Here is a 17,861-nt window from a genome sequence, read left to right as displayed (position 1 = left end):
TTCTTCTTCTTCTTCTTCCTCCTCTTCCTCTTCTTCTTCTTCCTCTGCTTCTTCTTCTTCTTTCTTCTTCTTCTTTTTCTTCTGTGTCTGTGTCTGTGCGTGTGTCTGTCTGTCTGTCTGTCTGTGTCTGTGTATGTATGTAGATATGTATGCATATGTATGCAAAAGTTCTAGAACGTCATGTACACCTTTGTCTTACATTCTTTATTGAAAAATATCAGCTTCTACATACCAATCAATCAGGATTTAGACAGCACCATTCTTGTGAAACCGCTTTATGTAGAATAACTGATGCATGGCTGCGTGATATTAATAAAAGCAAGGTGGTTGGAGTGATATTCCTTGATTTTACAAAAGCGTTTGACTTAATCAATCACGAAATATTGCTTCACAAATTGAAATGTTATGGTATTGCCGATAACTGCTTATTGTTTCTCAGATCTTACCTAGAAAACCGTATTCAGGCTGTCTATTCACGTGGCTTTATTTCTTCCAAAAGGCATGTTCCAAGAGGAGTACCGCAGGGGTCAATTCTAGGCCCTCTCTTATTTTCCTTGTATATCAACGATCTACCTTTATCAATTCAACATGCAATCTGTGATTTATTTGCTGATGATACATCAATACAATATGCTAGTCACAATGTTGACGAAATTAGTTATCACCTGAATGCCAACATGAAATCTGTCGAAAACTGGTGTGATGCTAATGATATGGTCGTGCACCCTGAAAAGACAGAATGCATGTTAATTTGTCCTCGTCAGAAAAGACAGAACATAAAAGACGCACAACTTAACATAAAATATAAAGACAATACTATCAAACAAGTTACTAAGCATATACTATTAGGCATTACTATTGATCAAAATCTTTCGTGGCAGGAACATATTCATTGCCTCATAAAACAAGTATCATCTAGTGTATTCCAATTATCACAGATCAAACACTTTCTTGATAATCATTCTAGACGTGTGTTTTACTTTGCCTATATCCAGTCTCGCCTCAGCTATTGCTCGATTATTTGGGGTAAATGTCCTCCTTCTACATTAAAGCCACTTTGCTCTTTACAAAAACGTGCCATTAAGATGATTAACCATGTAAATACCACAGGTGGATCTGTGCACAATATGTACAAAGAACTTCAAATATTACCTGTTCATATACTTATTAGATATAACACATTGATTCTTATGCATAAAATTGTTCATAACGCATGCCCACAATATTTAAAATCGTTATTTTGTTTCCAGTTCCAACGTAATTCAGATAGAGCTATTGTCCCAAAGCCTAAAATTGATTTATTTAAGATGAGTCTCTCATTTAATGGAAGCATCGAATGGAACATGCTTCCAAAGACATGTCGTCAAATTCCAGCCATATCTCTCTTTAAAACTAAGATAAGAATATTTCTATTCGATACATTTGATTAACCTACTCGCGGTCTTTTGCAAATGCTTGCTTGTACTCAGTCCACTAGCTGCCATGCCATGATGAATGAAAAATTGAATGTATGTGTATGTGTGAACAGTAAGTGCGTGTGTGTGTTTGTGTGTGTTTGAGTGTGTGGGCGTGAATGTGTACGTATGTCTTTGTTGCTTGTTTTATAATTGTGTGTGTGTGTGTGTGTGTGTGTGTGTGTGTGTAAGTACCTATGTACATGTAATGTACCAATTGTTCCAGTTTTTCATCGCTTTGTTACCTTTAATAGACTATTCAAGTTCCTATTCTTATTCGTCGTTCTTATTATTTTATTTTATTTCAGTTTATTTCTTTATTTTTATGTTTTGTGTCGTTCGTTCTTTATTTTTTATGTCGTTAAATGGGCAGAATTGTAAAAAGGCCTTTACTGTGCCTAATTCTTTACCCATTAAAGATTCAATCAATCAATCAATCTCCTTCTTCTTCTTCTTCCTCTTCCTCTTCTTCTTCCTCTTCCTCTTCTTCTTCTTCCTCTTCCTCTTCTTCTTCTTCCTCTTCCTCTTCTTCTTCTTCCTCTGCTTCTTCTTCCTCTTCTTCTTCTTCCTCTTCTTCTTCATCTTCTTTCTCCTTTTCTTCTTCCTTTTTTTTTCTTTTTTCCTTTTTTCTTCTTCTTTTTTCACATTGTGACCGCCGCTGAATCCGCAAGAAGTCACACACAAAGGTAATACGAACACTTCACTTACACATCACATTCACATAGACATGTACCACGCAATACACACTCACACGTTTATGCATACACTGAGGCACACACACACACACACACACACACACACACGCGCGCGCGCGCGCGCGCGCACACACACACACACACACACACACACACACACACACGGAGGGAGTCATCATCATCATCATCAATCTATCTATCTACGTATCTATCTACCTAACACTGCGTTCGGACAAATCCATATACACAACACCACTACACTGACAGCAAGATAACCCAACGTTCTTGTCAGCCTTTGAGTGCAGTGCACTGTGTGTTTGTGTGCCTAGTATCACAGTGGCTTTCTTCAACATGATTTTTTTTTCCAGGGGACAATACTTTTTTGACTCACTTGTGTGAACAAAGTGAGTCTATGTTTTAACCCGGTGTTCGGTTGTCTGTGTACCCCCGAAAACGGAGTATGGCTGCCTACATGGCGGGGTAAAAACGGTCATACACGTAAAGCCCACTCATGTGCATACGAGTGAACGTGGGAGTTGCAGCCCACGAACAAAGGAGAAGAAGAGGAGAGGTTGTCTGTGTGTGTGTGTGTCTGTGTGTGTGTGTGTGTGTGTGTGTGTGTGTGTGTGTGTGTGTGTCCGTGGTAAACTTTAACATTGACATTTTCTCTGCAAATACTTTGTCAGTTGACACCACAAATTAGGCATAAAAATAGGAAAAATTCAGTTCTTTCCAGTCATCTTGTTTAAAACAATATTGCACCTCTGGGATGGGCACAAAAAAATAAATAATGAAGCCTAATTACATGCAAACTGCATTTACTGTTATATTTATATTTTTTGTATTCTCTAAACTTGGCACTTTGATCTGATATTCTGACCCAACAACAAGAGCAGTCATTATTATCATTTTTTGTTCAAACAGGAACTTCTTTTGCTAAGCATGGAAGTTTTATTTATTTTGCAAACTTCTTTTGCTAAGCATGGAAATTTTATTTATTTTGCAAACGTTTTGGTGTAGATAGTAAAAAAAAGGGAAATTACTCTGTAATTAATGCTAGGGGACTTATTTTGCTTTAAACTGATCTTTCTCATCTTAAACATTACATTTTGAAATTATACTCAATAAATAAAAAAATTGGGTTATTTTTTTTTTTAAGTGTATCACAAGTGAGTCTTGAAGGCCCTGCGTCTCTTGTTTTAAATTTTTACCAAGGGTTCTTTTTCAGTGCGTCAAGTGCGTGCTGCACACGGGACTTCGGTTTACCCGTCTCACCCGAATGACTAGACGCTCAGTTTGATTTTCCAGTCAAACTTGGGAGAAAGGGCGAGAGCGGGATTCGAACCCACACCCTCACAGACACTGTATAGGCAAATGCGCCTCTTCATCACTCTGCCACCTCTCTCCCTATATGGAGTGATAGCCTAGGGGTAACACGTCCGCTTAGGAAGCGAGAGAATCTGAGCGCGCTGGTTCCAGTCACGGCTCAGCCACCGATATTTTCTCCCCCTCCACTACACCTTGAGTGGTGGTCTGGACGCTTAGTCATTCGGATGAGACGATAAATCGAGGTCCCGTGTGCTAGCATGCACTTAGCGCTTGTAAAAGAACCCACGGCAACAAAAGGGTTGTTCCTGGCAAAATTCTATAGAAAAATCCACTTCGATAGGAAAAACAAATAAGCTGCACGCAGGAATTTTTTTTTTTTTTAATATTAAAAAAATGGGTGGTGCTGCGTAGCGACACGCTCTCCCTGGGGAGAGCAGCCCGAATTTCACACAGAAATATCTGTTGTGATCAAAAGAAATACAAATACAAATACAAATATCTATACGTAGTCAGATGATGATGACGATGTGGATACGGCATTCAAGCATATACAGAAACGTACTGCGGTGCAAGTGTGTGTGTGTGTGTGTGTGTGTGTGTGTACAGGCGCGCGTGCAGTGAGTGTGCAAGCATTTGTGCGTAGTGTGTTTGCATGCGTGCCGGTGCGTGCGTGTGTGTGTGTGTGTGTGTGTGTGTGTGTGTGTGTGTGTGTGTGAAAGAGAGGGATAATCGATTAGACAAACATGCATGGATTGTCCATCAAAAGCATGTACAAGGTATGCATAAAGCACCTCTCTTCGGTTGGTCAAAGGCCAAGCTGTAAGTGCTTTATTAAGTCATTCACTTTGCACAACATGCTGCCTACCTGGGTAGAGCCGATATAGATAGATAGATAGATACATAGATACATAAGTAGGTAGATAATAATGAGTACTTATATAACGCCTATCCTCGGTCGAAAACCAAGCTCTAAGCGTTTTACAAACATTTGCACAACAGGCTGCCTACCTGGGTAGAGCTGATTAACTGCTGCCATTAGGGCGCTCGTCACTCGTTTCCTGTGTCATTCAATCAGGTTACACTGAGTTACACACACATACACACTCAAACAGACATCTAACATTTTACGTGTATGACCGTTTTGTTCATTTACCCCGCCATTTAGGCAGCCATACTCCGTTTTCGGGGATGTGCATGCTGTGGATGTTCTTCGTTTCCATAACCCACCGAACGCTGACATGGATTGCAGGATCTTTAACGTGCGTGTGTGTGTGTTTGGTCTTTTGCGTGCGTACACACACGAAGGGGGTGTTCAGGCACTAAGAGGTCGGCACAAACGTTGACCCGGGAGATCGGAAAAATCGCTACCCTTTACCCATCAGGCGCCGTTACCGAGATTCGAACCCAGGACCCTCGAAGCTTTAACCACTCGGCTGTTGAGCCCCGGCGTCAGATGGATAGATGTACATGCACATGCTGCTCAACTCGGAGTGGTTGGGTTAATGTTTTACACATGTTACATGTTCCATCGACCTGGTGTTGAGGTAAATCTATCAGCCTCTCTCTGGGAGTCCGAAACAACACACGGTTTATTTCAGCAGCTGCTAATGTAGCTGTCAGAACTTGATTGTGTGTGGGTGAGAGAGAGAGAGAGAGAGAGAGAGAGAGAGAGTATGTGTGTGTGTCACAGTGTGTGTGTGTGTGTGTGCGTGTGAGAGAGAGAGAGAGAAAGAGATGGAGAGAGAGAGAGAGAGAGAGTGTGTGTGTGTGTGTCACAGTGTGTGTGTGTGTGTGTGTGTGTGTGTGTCACAGTGTGTGTGTGTGTGTGTGTGTGTGTATGTGTGTGTGTGTGTGTCAGTGTGTGTGTGTGTGTGCGTATGTGTGTGTGTCTGTCAATCTGTCTGTGTCTCTGTGTGTGTCCGAGTGTGTGTGTCATTGTGTATGCCTGAGTGTATTTTCATGTGTGTGTGTTGTGTGTGTGTGTGTGTGTGTGTGTGTGTGTGTGTGTGTGTGTCTGTCTGTCTGTCTATCTGTCTGTGCCTCTCTGTGTTTGTGTGTGTCTGTTTGTCTCTGTCGGTGTTTGTGTTTGTGTATTTCATGTGTGTGCATGTGTGTGTGAGAGAGAGTAAGTCTGTGAGTGTATGAGTGTATGTGTGGCGTACGAACGTGCGTGCGTGCACCGGTTGAAGTGTGTGTGGGCGCTGCGCGCGCGCGCGTATGTGTGTGTGTGTGTGTGTGTGTGTGTGTGTGTTGCAAATAATGGGGTGCACTGTGGTGAACTGTGTGTGATGTGAAGTGTAGCGTTGTTTCTGTGTTGATGTGTTAACTCTTTCCATACGAACGGCGAAAGAGACGACGTTAACAGCGTTTCACCCCAATTACCATCATCAAAATATTGCAAGTGGAACGCTCTTATACTGAAGAGGTGAATGTTGACAAATAATACCACAGTTCTGACGACGGAAGCTAAAGGTTGGGTCATTCAGACACCCACTGGACATCCGAGGGGTCTGTGTAGAGGAGAAGAGAGGACTCGCCGTACTGAGAGAGTTAACTGAATGGCTATCTTCCTGTTTTTAATAATAATAATATTAATAATAATAATAATAATGTACATTTATATAGCGCCCCGTTTCTCACTAAGAGCTCAGGGCGCTTTAAATGAAAGAAAAATATTACAGGTAACATAAAACATTCATGGCCACTCTTTCTAAAAAAAAAAAAACCCTCCCCCCCCCATCCCCCACTCACAGTCTCCCTTTCCCACTTTACACTACATCTAAAATGAGCTGACACAGATGGGTGGTGTTGGAGAAAAAGAAGCTGAGAGTACTTATAGATAGGTTTTTTAAAAAGATGAGTCTTTAGTGATGTGCGAAAAGCAGAAATAGAATCAGATGCACGGATATGATAAGGAAGGTTGTTCCAGATGTAACTGGAGGAGCAGCAAAGAATTGACGCGAGGAAGTTTCAAAAGGGAACCATCATCATCAACATTATTGTTGTTCAGTCTTCTGTCGCTGTCGTCGTTTTGCTCATCATTGTTGTCTTATTTATTTAATTATTTAGTATTATTATTATTATTATTTTATCATTATTTTCATTACTACTATCTTTTTTTTTATATCATAATTATTATTTATTTATTTATGTATGTACGCTTATCTATCTATCTTTTTCTTCTTTTTTCTCAAGGCCTGACTAAGCGCGTTGGGTTACGCTGCTGGTCAGGCATCTGCTTGGCAGATGTGGTGTAGCGTATATGGATTTGTCCGAACGCAGTGACGCCTCCTTGAGCTACTGAAACTGAAACTGAAACTGTCGTCGTTGTTGCTGTTCTTGTTCTTGTTCTTGTTACACCCACAACAGCACCAAAGATCCCTGCCGAGAGCACCCAGTGCTAAACTTTGTCAGGGTGATCTGCTGCTCAAGCCATCACGCTGGAGCTTGTCAAAAACGATGCACACGGCACCACATGCAGTGCGCAGCTTCCTGTGCATTTTACCCAATCAGAATCGCTGTTGGAAAAAGCAGAGTAGCGCATAGTTTCCTGTGTGCTGTCAAATCAAGCAATGAAAACACCTGTCAGAAAGCATGGATACTGATGCCTCGCAGAGCATCTCCAGACTTAGGTCTCTAATCTGATAAAGGGAAAGCAGTTAATGGAGAAGAACGCAAGACGTCAGCAGTGCCAGTGATAATCATTATGCAGGTTCCGTGCAGGTAATGTAGGCTGAAAAGTTGGAATGACAACGACACGAAAGGAAATAAAACTGAAGACCAACAAAAAAAAAACTTTGAAAGAATTTTTTATGCTATTCGTGTGTGTGTGTGTGTGTGTGTGTGTTTCCCTTATCATTTTGTTTCCTGTGATTCTTAGTGTGTGTTTGAGCAACTGAACAAGTTTCCAGCCCCTGCAGAAGGATTCAGTGATGTGTTGTAATCAGTGTATTGTGTTGTGTTATTTTGTGGTGTGCCGGTGGTGTGGTGTGGTGTGGTGTGGTGTTATGTGGTGTGGTGTTGTGTTATTTTGTGGAGTGGTGTGGTGTGGTGTTATTTGTGGTGTGGTGTAGTGTGGTGTGGTGTGGTGTGGTGTGGTGTGGTGTTGCAGTATTATTTTGTGGTGTGGTGTGGTGTTATTTTGTGGTGTGGTGTGGTGTTATTTTGTGGTGTGGTGTGGTGTGGTGTTATTTTGTGGTGTGGTGTGGTGTTATTTTGTGGTGTGGTGTGGTGTGGTGTGGTGTGATGTGGTGCGTGGTGTGGTGTGGTGTAGTGTGGTGTGGTGTGGTGTTATTTTGTGGTGTGGTGTGGTGTTATTTTGTGGTGTGGTGTAGTGTTATTTTGTGGTGTGGTGTGATGTGGTGCATGGTGTCAGTGGTGTCATGATGTGTGGTATTGCACTAGATCGGATTGTGTTCTGTTGTTTATATCATGTCGTGTCGTGTGTTGCATCGTATCGTATCGTATCGTGTTGTGTTGTGCTGCTGTGCTGTGTTGCATTGAGTAGTGTTGTGTGCCTTTGGCAACACTGTGTCCCATCTTACGCCTAGTGCACTCCGGTGTGACTCTCAGCCGATGCCTGTGTGTTCACCGCTTATAATTATCCCCCACCTCTGCCACCATTTCCTCCACCCCATCGCCACCACCACCACCACCACCACCCCTAAAAAAAAAACTAGCTGAATAATGAACCATGGCACAGCACTGAGTCACAAATGATCATTAGTGGACTTTAATGCGTTTGTTTACCCGCTGGGCTGAGAACCGGTGAGGCTCAGTCTCCTGACTGGAGAGACAACTGAAGAGAGACAGACGGAAACAGAGACAGAAAAACACACACATTGGCACGCGCGCACACACACACACACACACACACACACACACACACCACTGACACACACACACACACACACACACACACACACACTTGAACCCCAGTACGTTTCTGTACATGTTTGAATGTGTGTGTGTGTGTGTGTGTGTGTGAAAGAGAGGGAGAATCGATTAGACAAAATGCATGGATTGTCCAGCAGAAGTATGTACAGGGGAGGCTATCCAAAGAAAATCGCTCTGCTATTGTCAATACCTTGGTTTGCTCCCTTTTTTAAGGGCCGTTTTTTTTTGGGGGGGGGGGGGGGGGGGGGAGGGCAGGGAGGGAGGTAGATCCATTTCCCAGAAGCATCTAACCCCAATGAATTCGGGATATCTTTTCATTTCTTTTTACATCATTGTGTCGTGGTTGCAGATGAAGTTGGTCACTTGGACCATCCACTGAACTTTTCTCGAGGAATTCCACTAAACAGATATCCTCAGGATTCCATGCTCATTTCTTTCAGCAGCTTGCAGTCTCTGTGTGTGTGTGTGTGTGTGTGTGTGTGTGTGTGTGTGTGTCTGTGTGTCTCTGACGATGTGTGTGTGTGTGTGTGTGTGTGTCTGTGTGTCTCTGGCGATGCCAGTGTGTGTGTGTGTGTGTGTGTGTGTGTGTGTGTGTGTGTGTGTGTGTGTGTGTGTGTGTGTGTGTGTGTGCGTGTGACGATGTGTGTGTGTGCGTTTGACGGTGTGTGGGTGTGTGTGTGTGTGTCTGTGTGTGTGCCAGTGTGTGTGACGGTGTGTGTGTGTGTGTGTGTGACGGTGTGTGTATGTGTGTGTCTGTGTGTGTGTGTGTCTGGCGATGTGTCTGTGTGTGTGTGTGTGTGTGTCTGTGTGAGTTCAAGTTGTTGTTGTTCATCCCTTTGTGGAAGGTTCAAACTGCTGTGAATGTCTATTTATTTATTTTGTATTTTTACTAGTCTATTCAGTGATTATTTATTTATTCATTTATTATTCATTTATTTGTTTATTCATTTATCATTTGAGGTTCAAACTGCAATGGTCGTTTATTCATTAATTTTTGTCGATTTATTTATTTTAAGGCTCTCATGCAGAGTTTCAGAGTTTGTTTAGTCCCATTAACTCTTTTGCTGGTCAGTGTGCCCACACAGGGGAGCGTACTCCTGCTGGCCCTATCCGATACTCTCCCGTGTCGATACTCCCTCTGCTCGATATTCCATGCCCTCCTCATCAGATATTTTCAGTGATAGTCAAGTAGTTTCCAGCCATACATTCACTTTTTCTTGACAAAGCCCAGTAGTGCGTACTCGAAATTCGTGTTATTTCATGACCTTGAACCCACAATGTTCGGAATCATTCCACTTCGCAGGGTGTCAAGATCGATTTTATGGAAATTCATCAGTTTATAGGAGAGAAGCATTTTATTTACGTCTTTAATTTTGAACACAAGAGGAAAGTTTCCCACCATATTTGAAAACATATTGAATAGCCTGAATTCAATTTTTGAAAGGATAGCGGAAATCAAACCCTACTTTCGATATCCACATAAGGTGCTCCTCGTAGAATATCGCGATAAGGTGCGTGACTCGACCGCCAATTTTAAACCCAACAACAACGATCGTCAGAAATTCTTGAGAGTCTGCTTATTATTCGGCAAGTTACGGCTCGTGTATGATCCTTTGCGAGCATAAAAATGGATGCAGAAACAGAGGTAAGTAATGTAGTTATCAGACTTATGCGTGGTTTCATTGATTTTGTGATACTCGTTTCAAATTTGACCAAGGGTCAAAACCAAACCAGTCGCCAAACCATCACGTCAGTCTGCTTTGAGTGAGTCATGGACTGTCTACTGACTGATGTTGTGTGACCGTGATCAAGGCTTAGTTTCAAATTCTTTTTATCGATGCAGTTGGTCCAAGTGCGTCTAACAATACGTTTGGCATAAATACGGTACGTGAATATGAAAACTATACAAACTCACCGGAAATACTATTTTGAAAAGTAATACCGGTGTGACAACAGTCACAACACACACACCTCCACCAGCTCACCGTCCACTCTGTCTCTGTCTCTGCCTCAGTATCTCTCTCTCTCTCTCTCTCTCTCTCTCTCTCTCTCTCTCTCTCTCTGTGTGTGTATCTGTCTATCTATCTCTGTCTTCCCCCACAAAAAGGACAGGAATAATCAACCACACACACACACACACACACACACACACACACACACACATCCATGCCTCAGTCATCCCACCATCTCATCATTTACCCCCTCCCCAGCTCCCAAAGCACACATACATACACTTTTTTTTTTCTTCCTCCCCACACTGATTTTGTTAAGTTCATCTTCAAGTTCAAGTTCAAATATAGCTAGTCTTAGACTCAAGATGTCCAATGCCTAAATTCAGAAAGCTTGGAGTGGGAAGTGTTTCCAGGACCAAACAGCATGCTAGTCACAAGTGAGAACAAGAAAACACTTAAACAGTCTCTTACAGAGCAGTGTGAAATGTGGAAGACAGTTTCTTTTAATTTCAAAGAGTTTGCATGTCACTATTAAATATATCAGTATATGTGGTTATCTCCTAATCAGCCATCAGCACCAAAGAATATTTTTAGTGTCAGTACTAGTACTTGTATATGTTGTAGTATCCTTTTGAGTTGTTTATAAATCCATTCTCTTACTTGTCTTAGTGTTGCTGATTCCATTTACTGAGTTAGCTTTGGTAAATCTAATTAGAACACACAAAAGGGGCCCCAAAAATTAATATTAACTATCTCATTTAAATACCCTTTGAACTTTATCACTCTCAGCCTGTAACTGGTTCACATTTTGTTTTTTGTTTATTTGTTTTTTTGTTTTTGTTTTCTGTTGTTGTTGTTGTTGTTGTTTTTTGGGGGGAGTTGTTTTTGTTTTTAAGACATTGAACAATATTGTGTAATTTCACTTGAAAAAAAGTTGGATGGCTTTTAGTTTTATGAAATCCTAATAGTACTAGACTTTGTTGTGAACCCTGTGTTTGTAACTTTCAAAACAGATTAAATATTGAACTGTCTATGTTATGTATACAGTATAGTCTTGTGATTATTATTATTATTATTTTGAAAATAAATGAAATAAATCCTTTTAAAACACAAATGTGTTTAGCGGCTGCTTGAGAGGACACGGAAGAGAAGGGAACTTCTCAATCAGAAAATGGGGAAGACTCCAGAAGCGGCTCCTCGTAAGCGTCGCACACCGCTGTCAGAGGATTTGACATCTGTCAATGTTTCTGGGGACCAAGAAGAGCAGAACACTGATGGTAAGGAATTTTTGTTGTTGTTTTTTTATGGCAAGAGAGTGGGAGTTTATGCAAGGTTTTGTGTATATGCGGGTCTATGTGTGTACACGAATCTGTGTGTGAGTTATGTATCTCTCTGTGTAACAATGTGTGTATTACCGTACATGTCACTGTTTTAGTGATCATTATGTAGTGGGAGTTTAAAATGGATTTCCAGCTTTCAAGTTCAGTAACGGCAAAGGCAGTTGTGCACTGAGTTTGAACGCTGTGATGACAGTTCGATGAAGCAATGTTATGATACAAGCCTCCATACCATTAAAAATAGTATGAAATTTATATCTACTACTTAAATGAATAATTGATAATAGTATACTAGTATAAATTCTAAAGATTTGAAAGAATAATTGATAATACTAGTATAAATTATAAAGATTTTCTATTCCATTTCCACGATCATAAATTTCAGTTTGCTTGAGAAGGATTCTACCATTAAAAGATGCAGAACAGTCAGGTTTTGAAAGTAACAGCGGAAAAAAAAAACATGCTTTAAGTTTAGATTTAACCCTTCCCTTTGTCCATTGAGTTTGTTGTGTGTTAGCATGGAATGTTATTGTTTCATGTTTAAACAGTTGTGAAGATGGTTTCAGAATCTCCCAAGCGTCAGCGTGTGCGAGAGACGGAGCAGGCTGTCAAACCTGACACCCCAGCTATCCCAAGTGTGCATTCTCGTCTTCAGAGCCTGGCATCCCAGCACGCACAGTTCTCAGAGACGGCAGCCGGTACGTTTTCAAGAGTTTAAGTCTTGTCATTCATCAGAGAAATTAGTTTGTTGTTTTTATTTCTCTTTATTGTTTTGATTTCACTTGAGCTCGTTTGTCTGATGACTTGATGGATTGCTTGATGCAGTGGTAGTGTTACACAACCTTACTGATGGTGATACAGTATGATACAATACAATAAAATGCACATAATGCATTGATACAGTGATAGTGTTACACAACCTTACTGATGGTGATACAATATGATACAATACAGTAAAATGCACATAATGCATTGATACAGTGATAGTGTTACACAACCTTACTGATGGTGATACAGTACAATATGATACAATACAGTATAATCAAATGCACATGATGCAGTACAGCAACACATACATTGCTACTCAGTATGATACAATGCATTGCAGTGCAATACAGTACAGTACACTATTATTTATCCCATTGGAAATTATGCGTGCCTCCAAAGTGAATGCACTGCTGCAGTGCCACACAAACATACACATACGCACACACACCCATGCACACACCCCTCTGTTTGTTTGATACTCATCGACGGGTGCAATTGCCGAGTGGTTAAAGTGTTGGACTTTCAATCTGAGGATCCCGGGTTCGAATCACGGTGACGGCGCTTGGTGGGTAAAGGGTGGAGATTTTTACGATCTCCCAGGTCAACATATGTGCAGACCTGCTAGTGCCTGAACCCCGTTCATGTGTATATGCAAGCAGAAAATCAACTACGCACGTTAAAGATCCTGTAATCCATGTCGGCGTTCGGTGGGTTATGGAAACAAGAACATTCCCAGCATGCACACCCCGGAAAGCGGAGTATGGCTGCCTATATGGCGAGGTAAAAACGGTCATGCACGTAAAAGCCCACTCGTGTGCATATGAGTGAACATGGGAGTTGCAGCCCACGAACGCAGAAGAAGAAGAAGAAGTTTGATACTCATCAGATAAAGAGTTAAGAATCTGATGAAAAACTAATGTCACTTGTCAGAATATTAGCCTGATCAGGTGTGATGAGTGTTGTTGCATAAGCTTAAACTCAATATGGATGGATTTGGAGACAGTCAAGTTCTAGGTTCAGTGATACATGTTATCACATGTTCTAATGATATGGGAGCATTTTTGTTACTATTTGTATTTGTTTACTGTTAACACAATAGCCCTGATATGGCCTTCATGGTCGGCTGGGCTCTAAGCAATATTTTTAATTTTAATTTAACTGGTAACACATTCCAAAAAGGAACTGATTTTCGACTTGGAACTTGCCAGGGACTGACCTAAAAATGTAGTTAAATTGCAAGTAAAGTTGTGCCTCTGAAATTTGCAAGGCATTCAGTTTCAAAATTGATGTTGTATTCACTAAATTTCGGTTTCCATCATTATCAATAGTAACGCATTTATAAATAGAACTAGGGGTAAACAATAACAGGAGCGTGAGAGCTGGACAGAATATTAAACATTTGCAATAAGAATCCAGACCCAACCGAATGACTGACGGGTGAGTTTTTCATTTCATTTCTCAGGTAACCAGGAGGCTTGCACCCCTGTTCCAACTCCCAGGAAGAGTCTGTCGTCTCCTCCGTTGGAGAGGAGAGCCAGGCCGGCAGAACAGCAGGAGAACGCCAAACTTGGCAGCATGCGGAAAAAAAGATTCGCAGAGTTGGCTGACAACATCAACAACTGGGAGGATGATCTCAGCCACCCAAACATTGTGTGAGTTCAGTTATTTGTATTTGTATTTCTTTTTATCACAACAGATTTCTCTGTGTGAAATTTGGGCTGCTCTCCCCAGGGAGAGCGCGTCACTATACTACAGCGCCACCCTTTTTTTTTTGTATTTTTTCCTGCGTGCAGTTTTATTTGTTTTTCCTATCGAAGTGGATTTTTCTACAGAATTTTGCCAGGAACAACCTTTTTGTTGCCGTGGGTTCTTTTACGTGCGCTAAGTGCATGCTGCACACGGGACCTCGGTTTATCGTCTCATCCGAATGACTAGCGTCCAGACCACCACTCAAGGTCTAGTGGAGGGGGAGAAAATATCAGCGGCTGAGCCGTGATTCGAACCAGCACGCTCAGATTCTCTCTCGCTTCCTAGGCGGACGCGTTACCTCTAGGCCATCACTCCACTTATATTGCGTATACTGATTTTTCTTCATCTCTTCTTCTTCTCCCTCAACCCAGTGAGGAGTTATTGGGGCACTGCACAGAAGACCTGTTCACCAAGATTCCTCCAGGTCTTTTAGTTGTATGTGAAAAGTCTGGGTCTCTGCAGATGGTTTGTGATGTGACGTGTCTTGGGCAAGTCTTCTTCTTTTTCTTCTTCTTCTGCATTCGTGGGCTGCAACTCCCACGTTCACTCGTATATTCACGAGTGGGCTTTTACGTGTATGACCGTTTTTACCCTGCCATGTAGGCAGCCATACTCCGCTTTCGGGGGTGTGCATGCTGGTATTTACTTGTTTCCATAACCCACCGAACGCTGACATGGATTACAGGATCTTTAACGTGCGTATTTGATCTTTTGCTTGCGTGTACACACGAAGGGGGTTCAGGCACTAGCAGGTCTGCACACATGTTGACCTGGGAGATCAGAAAAATCTCCACCCTTTACCCACCAGGCGCCGTCACCGAGATTCGAATCCGGGACCCTCAGATTGAAAGTCCAACGCTTTAACCATTCGGCTATTGCGCCCGTCCTTGGGCAAGTCAAAATCTGGTGGCCGCAGAACCCATGTTTGATTTTATGACAAGGAATTCATTGTTTATTTTCAGTAAAAGTTTTGATTATCAATGTGTTCCTTGAGTAAATGGTAGTCATTATTGAGAAAGCTGTTTAAATTGAGTTGGTTTGTTTTCTTTGAGCATGTACCTGCATGCATTTGTGTTAATAAATATGGAGGTTTATATACTATAGAGTGTGTGTGGAAGTTAAAGTGAGACATGAAAATGTCAAAACAATAATTTAATTGAACAGTTGACACTTCATCGTTAGTATGTTTATTTCACGTGCATGATTTCTTTCTTTTTGTAAGGCTTTTCCAATGTGCTTGCAAATATTCAGTGTTGTTTTTTTTTTGGGGGGGGGGGTGGGGTAGAAGAGTATTGTACATCCATGTGGTGCAGTATGGATTAGGCAAGGAATTTGATAACTGACTCAGAAAATGTGTTTTTCCAGAAAAGAGGAGGAGAAGAAGCCCAGATGGCAGCCCCCAAAAGCGGTGACACCTTCAAAAACAGCATCACACATCAGTTCACCAAAGAAGACCCGAGCTCCGCCCCCTCCCGCAAGCGTCAGTCACAGTGAGAGTCCCAAGAAAACCACGTCCTCCCCGTCCCTCAGTGGCAAGCTGTCCCACAACACCCCAGGCAGATCAGGCAGCAGAGCGGGCTTCAACAGCACACCCAAACCCTTCCAGCCCTACTCCGAACGTAGCACCCGACTGGCCCCTGTGAAGTCCCCTGCAGCCTCCAGGTCCGACCTTGCCCAGAGAGGGGACTGCCCAGCGTCTCAGCAAGGCAAGGACACCCCAAAGGTGGCCCCCAAGCCTCCTGCCAAACCCCTGTCTGCATGCCTTGCCAGCAGGGAGCACAAAGGTTCAGACGCCACCGCTACTCCCAGGTCGGGACTGGCAGCCTCCACACCAGTGTCTCACGCTGTGAGGCAGCAGGCACGCACCCCAGCCAGGCCAGAAAACCCACCCACACAGGGCGGTGACGACAACGTAGTCCGGATGCGACCCAAGGTTCGCAAGTCCATCGACGATGAGCCCACCGCCCACTCCGTGTCCGCCCGCATGTCGGCCTGGGAACAGATGTCCTCGGCGCAGGTTGTGAGCGACATCAAGAAGGTGAAGCCCGGCAGCGCCACGCCAGTGCAGACGCCCAGCCTGTCCTCCGCCGCCCGACAGTCCCCGCTGAGGGCCTCCGTGAGAGCCACCACCACACCGGGCAGGAACTGTGCCGTCACGCCCAGCAAAAGCTTCAAGGACAGCATCAGGGAACGAGCAGCACAGGTCAGTTTCAGTTTCTCAGGGTGCTGTCACTGCGCTGGGACAAATCGGTATACGCTACACCACATCTTTGTAGTTTGCTGATCATTCCTGACCAGCTGCATAACCCAGTGTGCTTTGTCAGGCGTTGAGTGCATGCATGTATGTTTGTGTACCCATCAGAGGGGATTTCTTCTGCAGAATTTTGACAGAGGACAACACTTATGTTGCCATGGGTTCTTTTTCATTGCAATAAGTGCATGCTGCACACAGGACCTTACTTTATCGTCTCATCTGAATGACTAGACACTCAGTCTGATTTCCCTGTCGAACTGGGGAGAAAGGGATTCGATCCCAGACACTCACGAACACAACACTTATGTTGCCATGGGTTCTTTTTTACTGCAGTAAGTGCATTCTGCACACAGGACCTTTTTTTGTCTCATCCAAATGACTAGACACAATTTGATTTTCCAGTAAAAAAAAAAAAACTGTGGGGGGGGGGGGGGGGGGAGGGATCTGATCCCAGACACTCACAAACACTTCATCGGCAGATCAACACCTTAACCATTCGGCCACCTTCTTCAGGTCAACCCCATCACTGCTGCGGAAGCCAATGAGGGCCCCTCACCAGGCAAGACGAAGGGCCTGTCTCCAAAGAAGGCCAGTTCCGCCATGAAGGCAGTGCAGGAGCAGCTGGTGCAGCAGACAAAGAGCACCAGCATGGCGGAACGCATCCGGCAGGAACGCATGGCCGAACTGCAGTCCATTCAGGAGCGGTGGAAGAACGGCATTCTGAACGAAGAGGTAAACATGTTTGAACAAGACACACGCACCAAAAAAACCAGAATAATGATACAATAAGACAAGTATCCAAATTTTCGGTCTAAAGACCTTTTTCAAGGATGAATGACAATGAAGAGGTAAATGTGTTTGAAGAGAAAACACACACCAGAAAACTAAAACCATAATACCATAAAACAAATACGCAAATTTTCAGTCTGTAAACATTTTTGAAGGATGAATGACGTAATGAAGAGGCAAACGTGTGAAGATTTTTTTAGTTTTGTTTTGGGTATGAGAGTTTGACACAGTTGTTTTGAGTGTATGGGTGTGTACATGAAGATAATTTTTCATTTTCGTTTTGGGTATGTGATATTGAATCATGAATGGGTTGTTGTGTGTGTATGGGTGTTTGCTTGCAGGCAAATACATACAATGCAAGTTGTGACAAAGAATTTCTTGTCTATATTATAGTATTCAGTGATGTTTTATCGAAGCATGTGAATTGGTCGCATTTTGTTTTGTAATTTTTGATTTGCTGTGTTCATTCAGGTGTTCTGTAAGTTAAAAAAAATGATATATGTGTACATGTGCAGACACCTGCAGAGTCGGCCTCCGAAAGACCAGGTATCAGAGGGCAAGATCATGCAGGTATGTGAAGCGTATATAGCAAATGGCAGGTCTTTTGGCTTTGTCAAGTGCAGTTACAAAGTGCTCAG

The 17,861-nt window shown here is 42.7% G+C and overlaps 2 protein-coding genes across 2 annotated transcripts in view; both read left to right on the top strand.

Moving 5' to 3' along the window:
* Positions 1-17,861, top strand: part of LOC143286014 (protein NDRG3-like) — a 201,009-nt gene that overhangs the window by 113,595 nt on the left and 69,553 nt on the right. The gene's annotated exons all lie outside the window — the stretch shown is intronic.
* LOC143285686 (uncharacterized) overlaps positions 9,903-17,861 on the top strand; it is a 37,410-nt gene continuing 29,451 nt past the window's right edge. Inside the window, exons 1-7 of the mRNA XM_076593086.1 lie at positions 9,903-10,019; positions 11,450-11,603; positions 12,230-12,361; positions 13,894-14,083; positions 15,546-16,383; positions 16,948-17,166; positions 17,739-17,793. Of these exons, the coding sequence (XP_076449201.1) occupies positions 10,002-10,019; positions 11,450-11,603; positions 12,230-12,361; positions 13,894-14,083; positions 15,546-16,383; positions 16,948-17,166; positions 17,739-17,793 (1,606 nt within the window). The 5' untranslated portion in view covers positions 9,903-10,001. The remainder of the gene's footprint in view (positions 10,020-11,449; positions 11,604-12,229; positions 12,362-13,893; positions 14,084-15,545; positions 16,384-16,947; positions 17,167-17,738; positions 17,794-17,861) is intronic.

The sequence above is a fragment of the Babylonia areolata genome, chromosome 9, assembly GCF_041734735.1.
Source record: "Babylonia areolata isolate BAREFJ2019XMU chromosome 9, ASM4173473v1, whole genome shotgun sequence".
In the NCBI taxonomy this organism is placed as follows: domain Eukaryota; kingdom Metazoa; phylum Mollusca; class Gastropoda; order Neogastropoda; family Buccinidae; genus Babylonia; species Babylonia areolata.
Note: the sequence above shows the minus strand (reverse complement) of the source record. Positions and strands in the feature narration are given on the sequence as shown.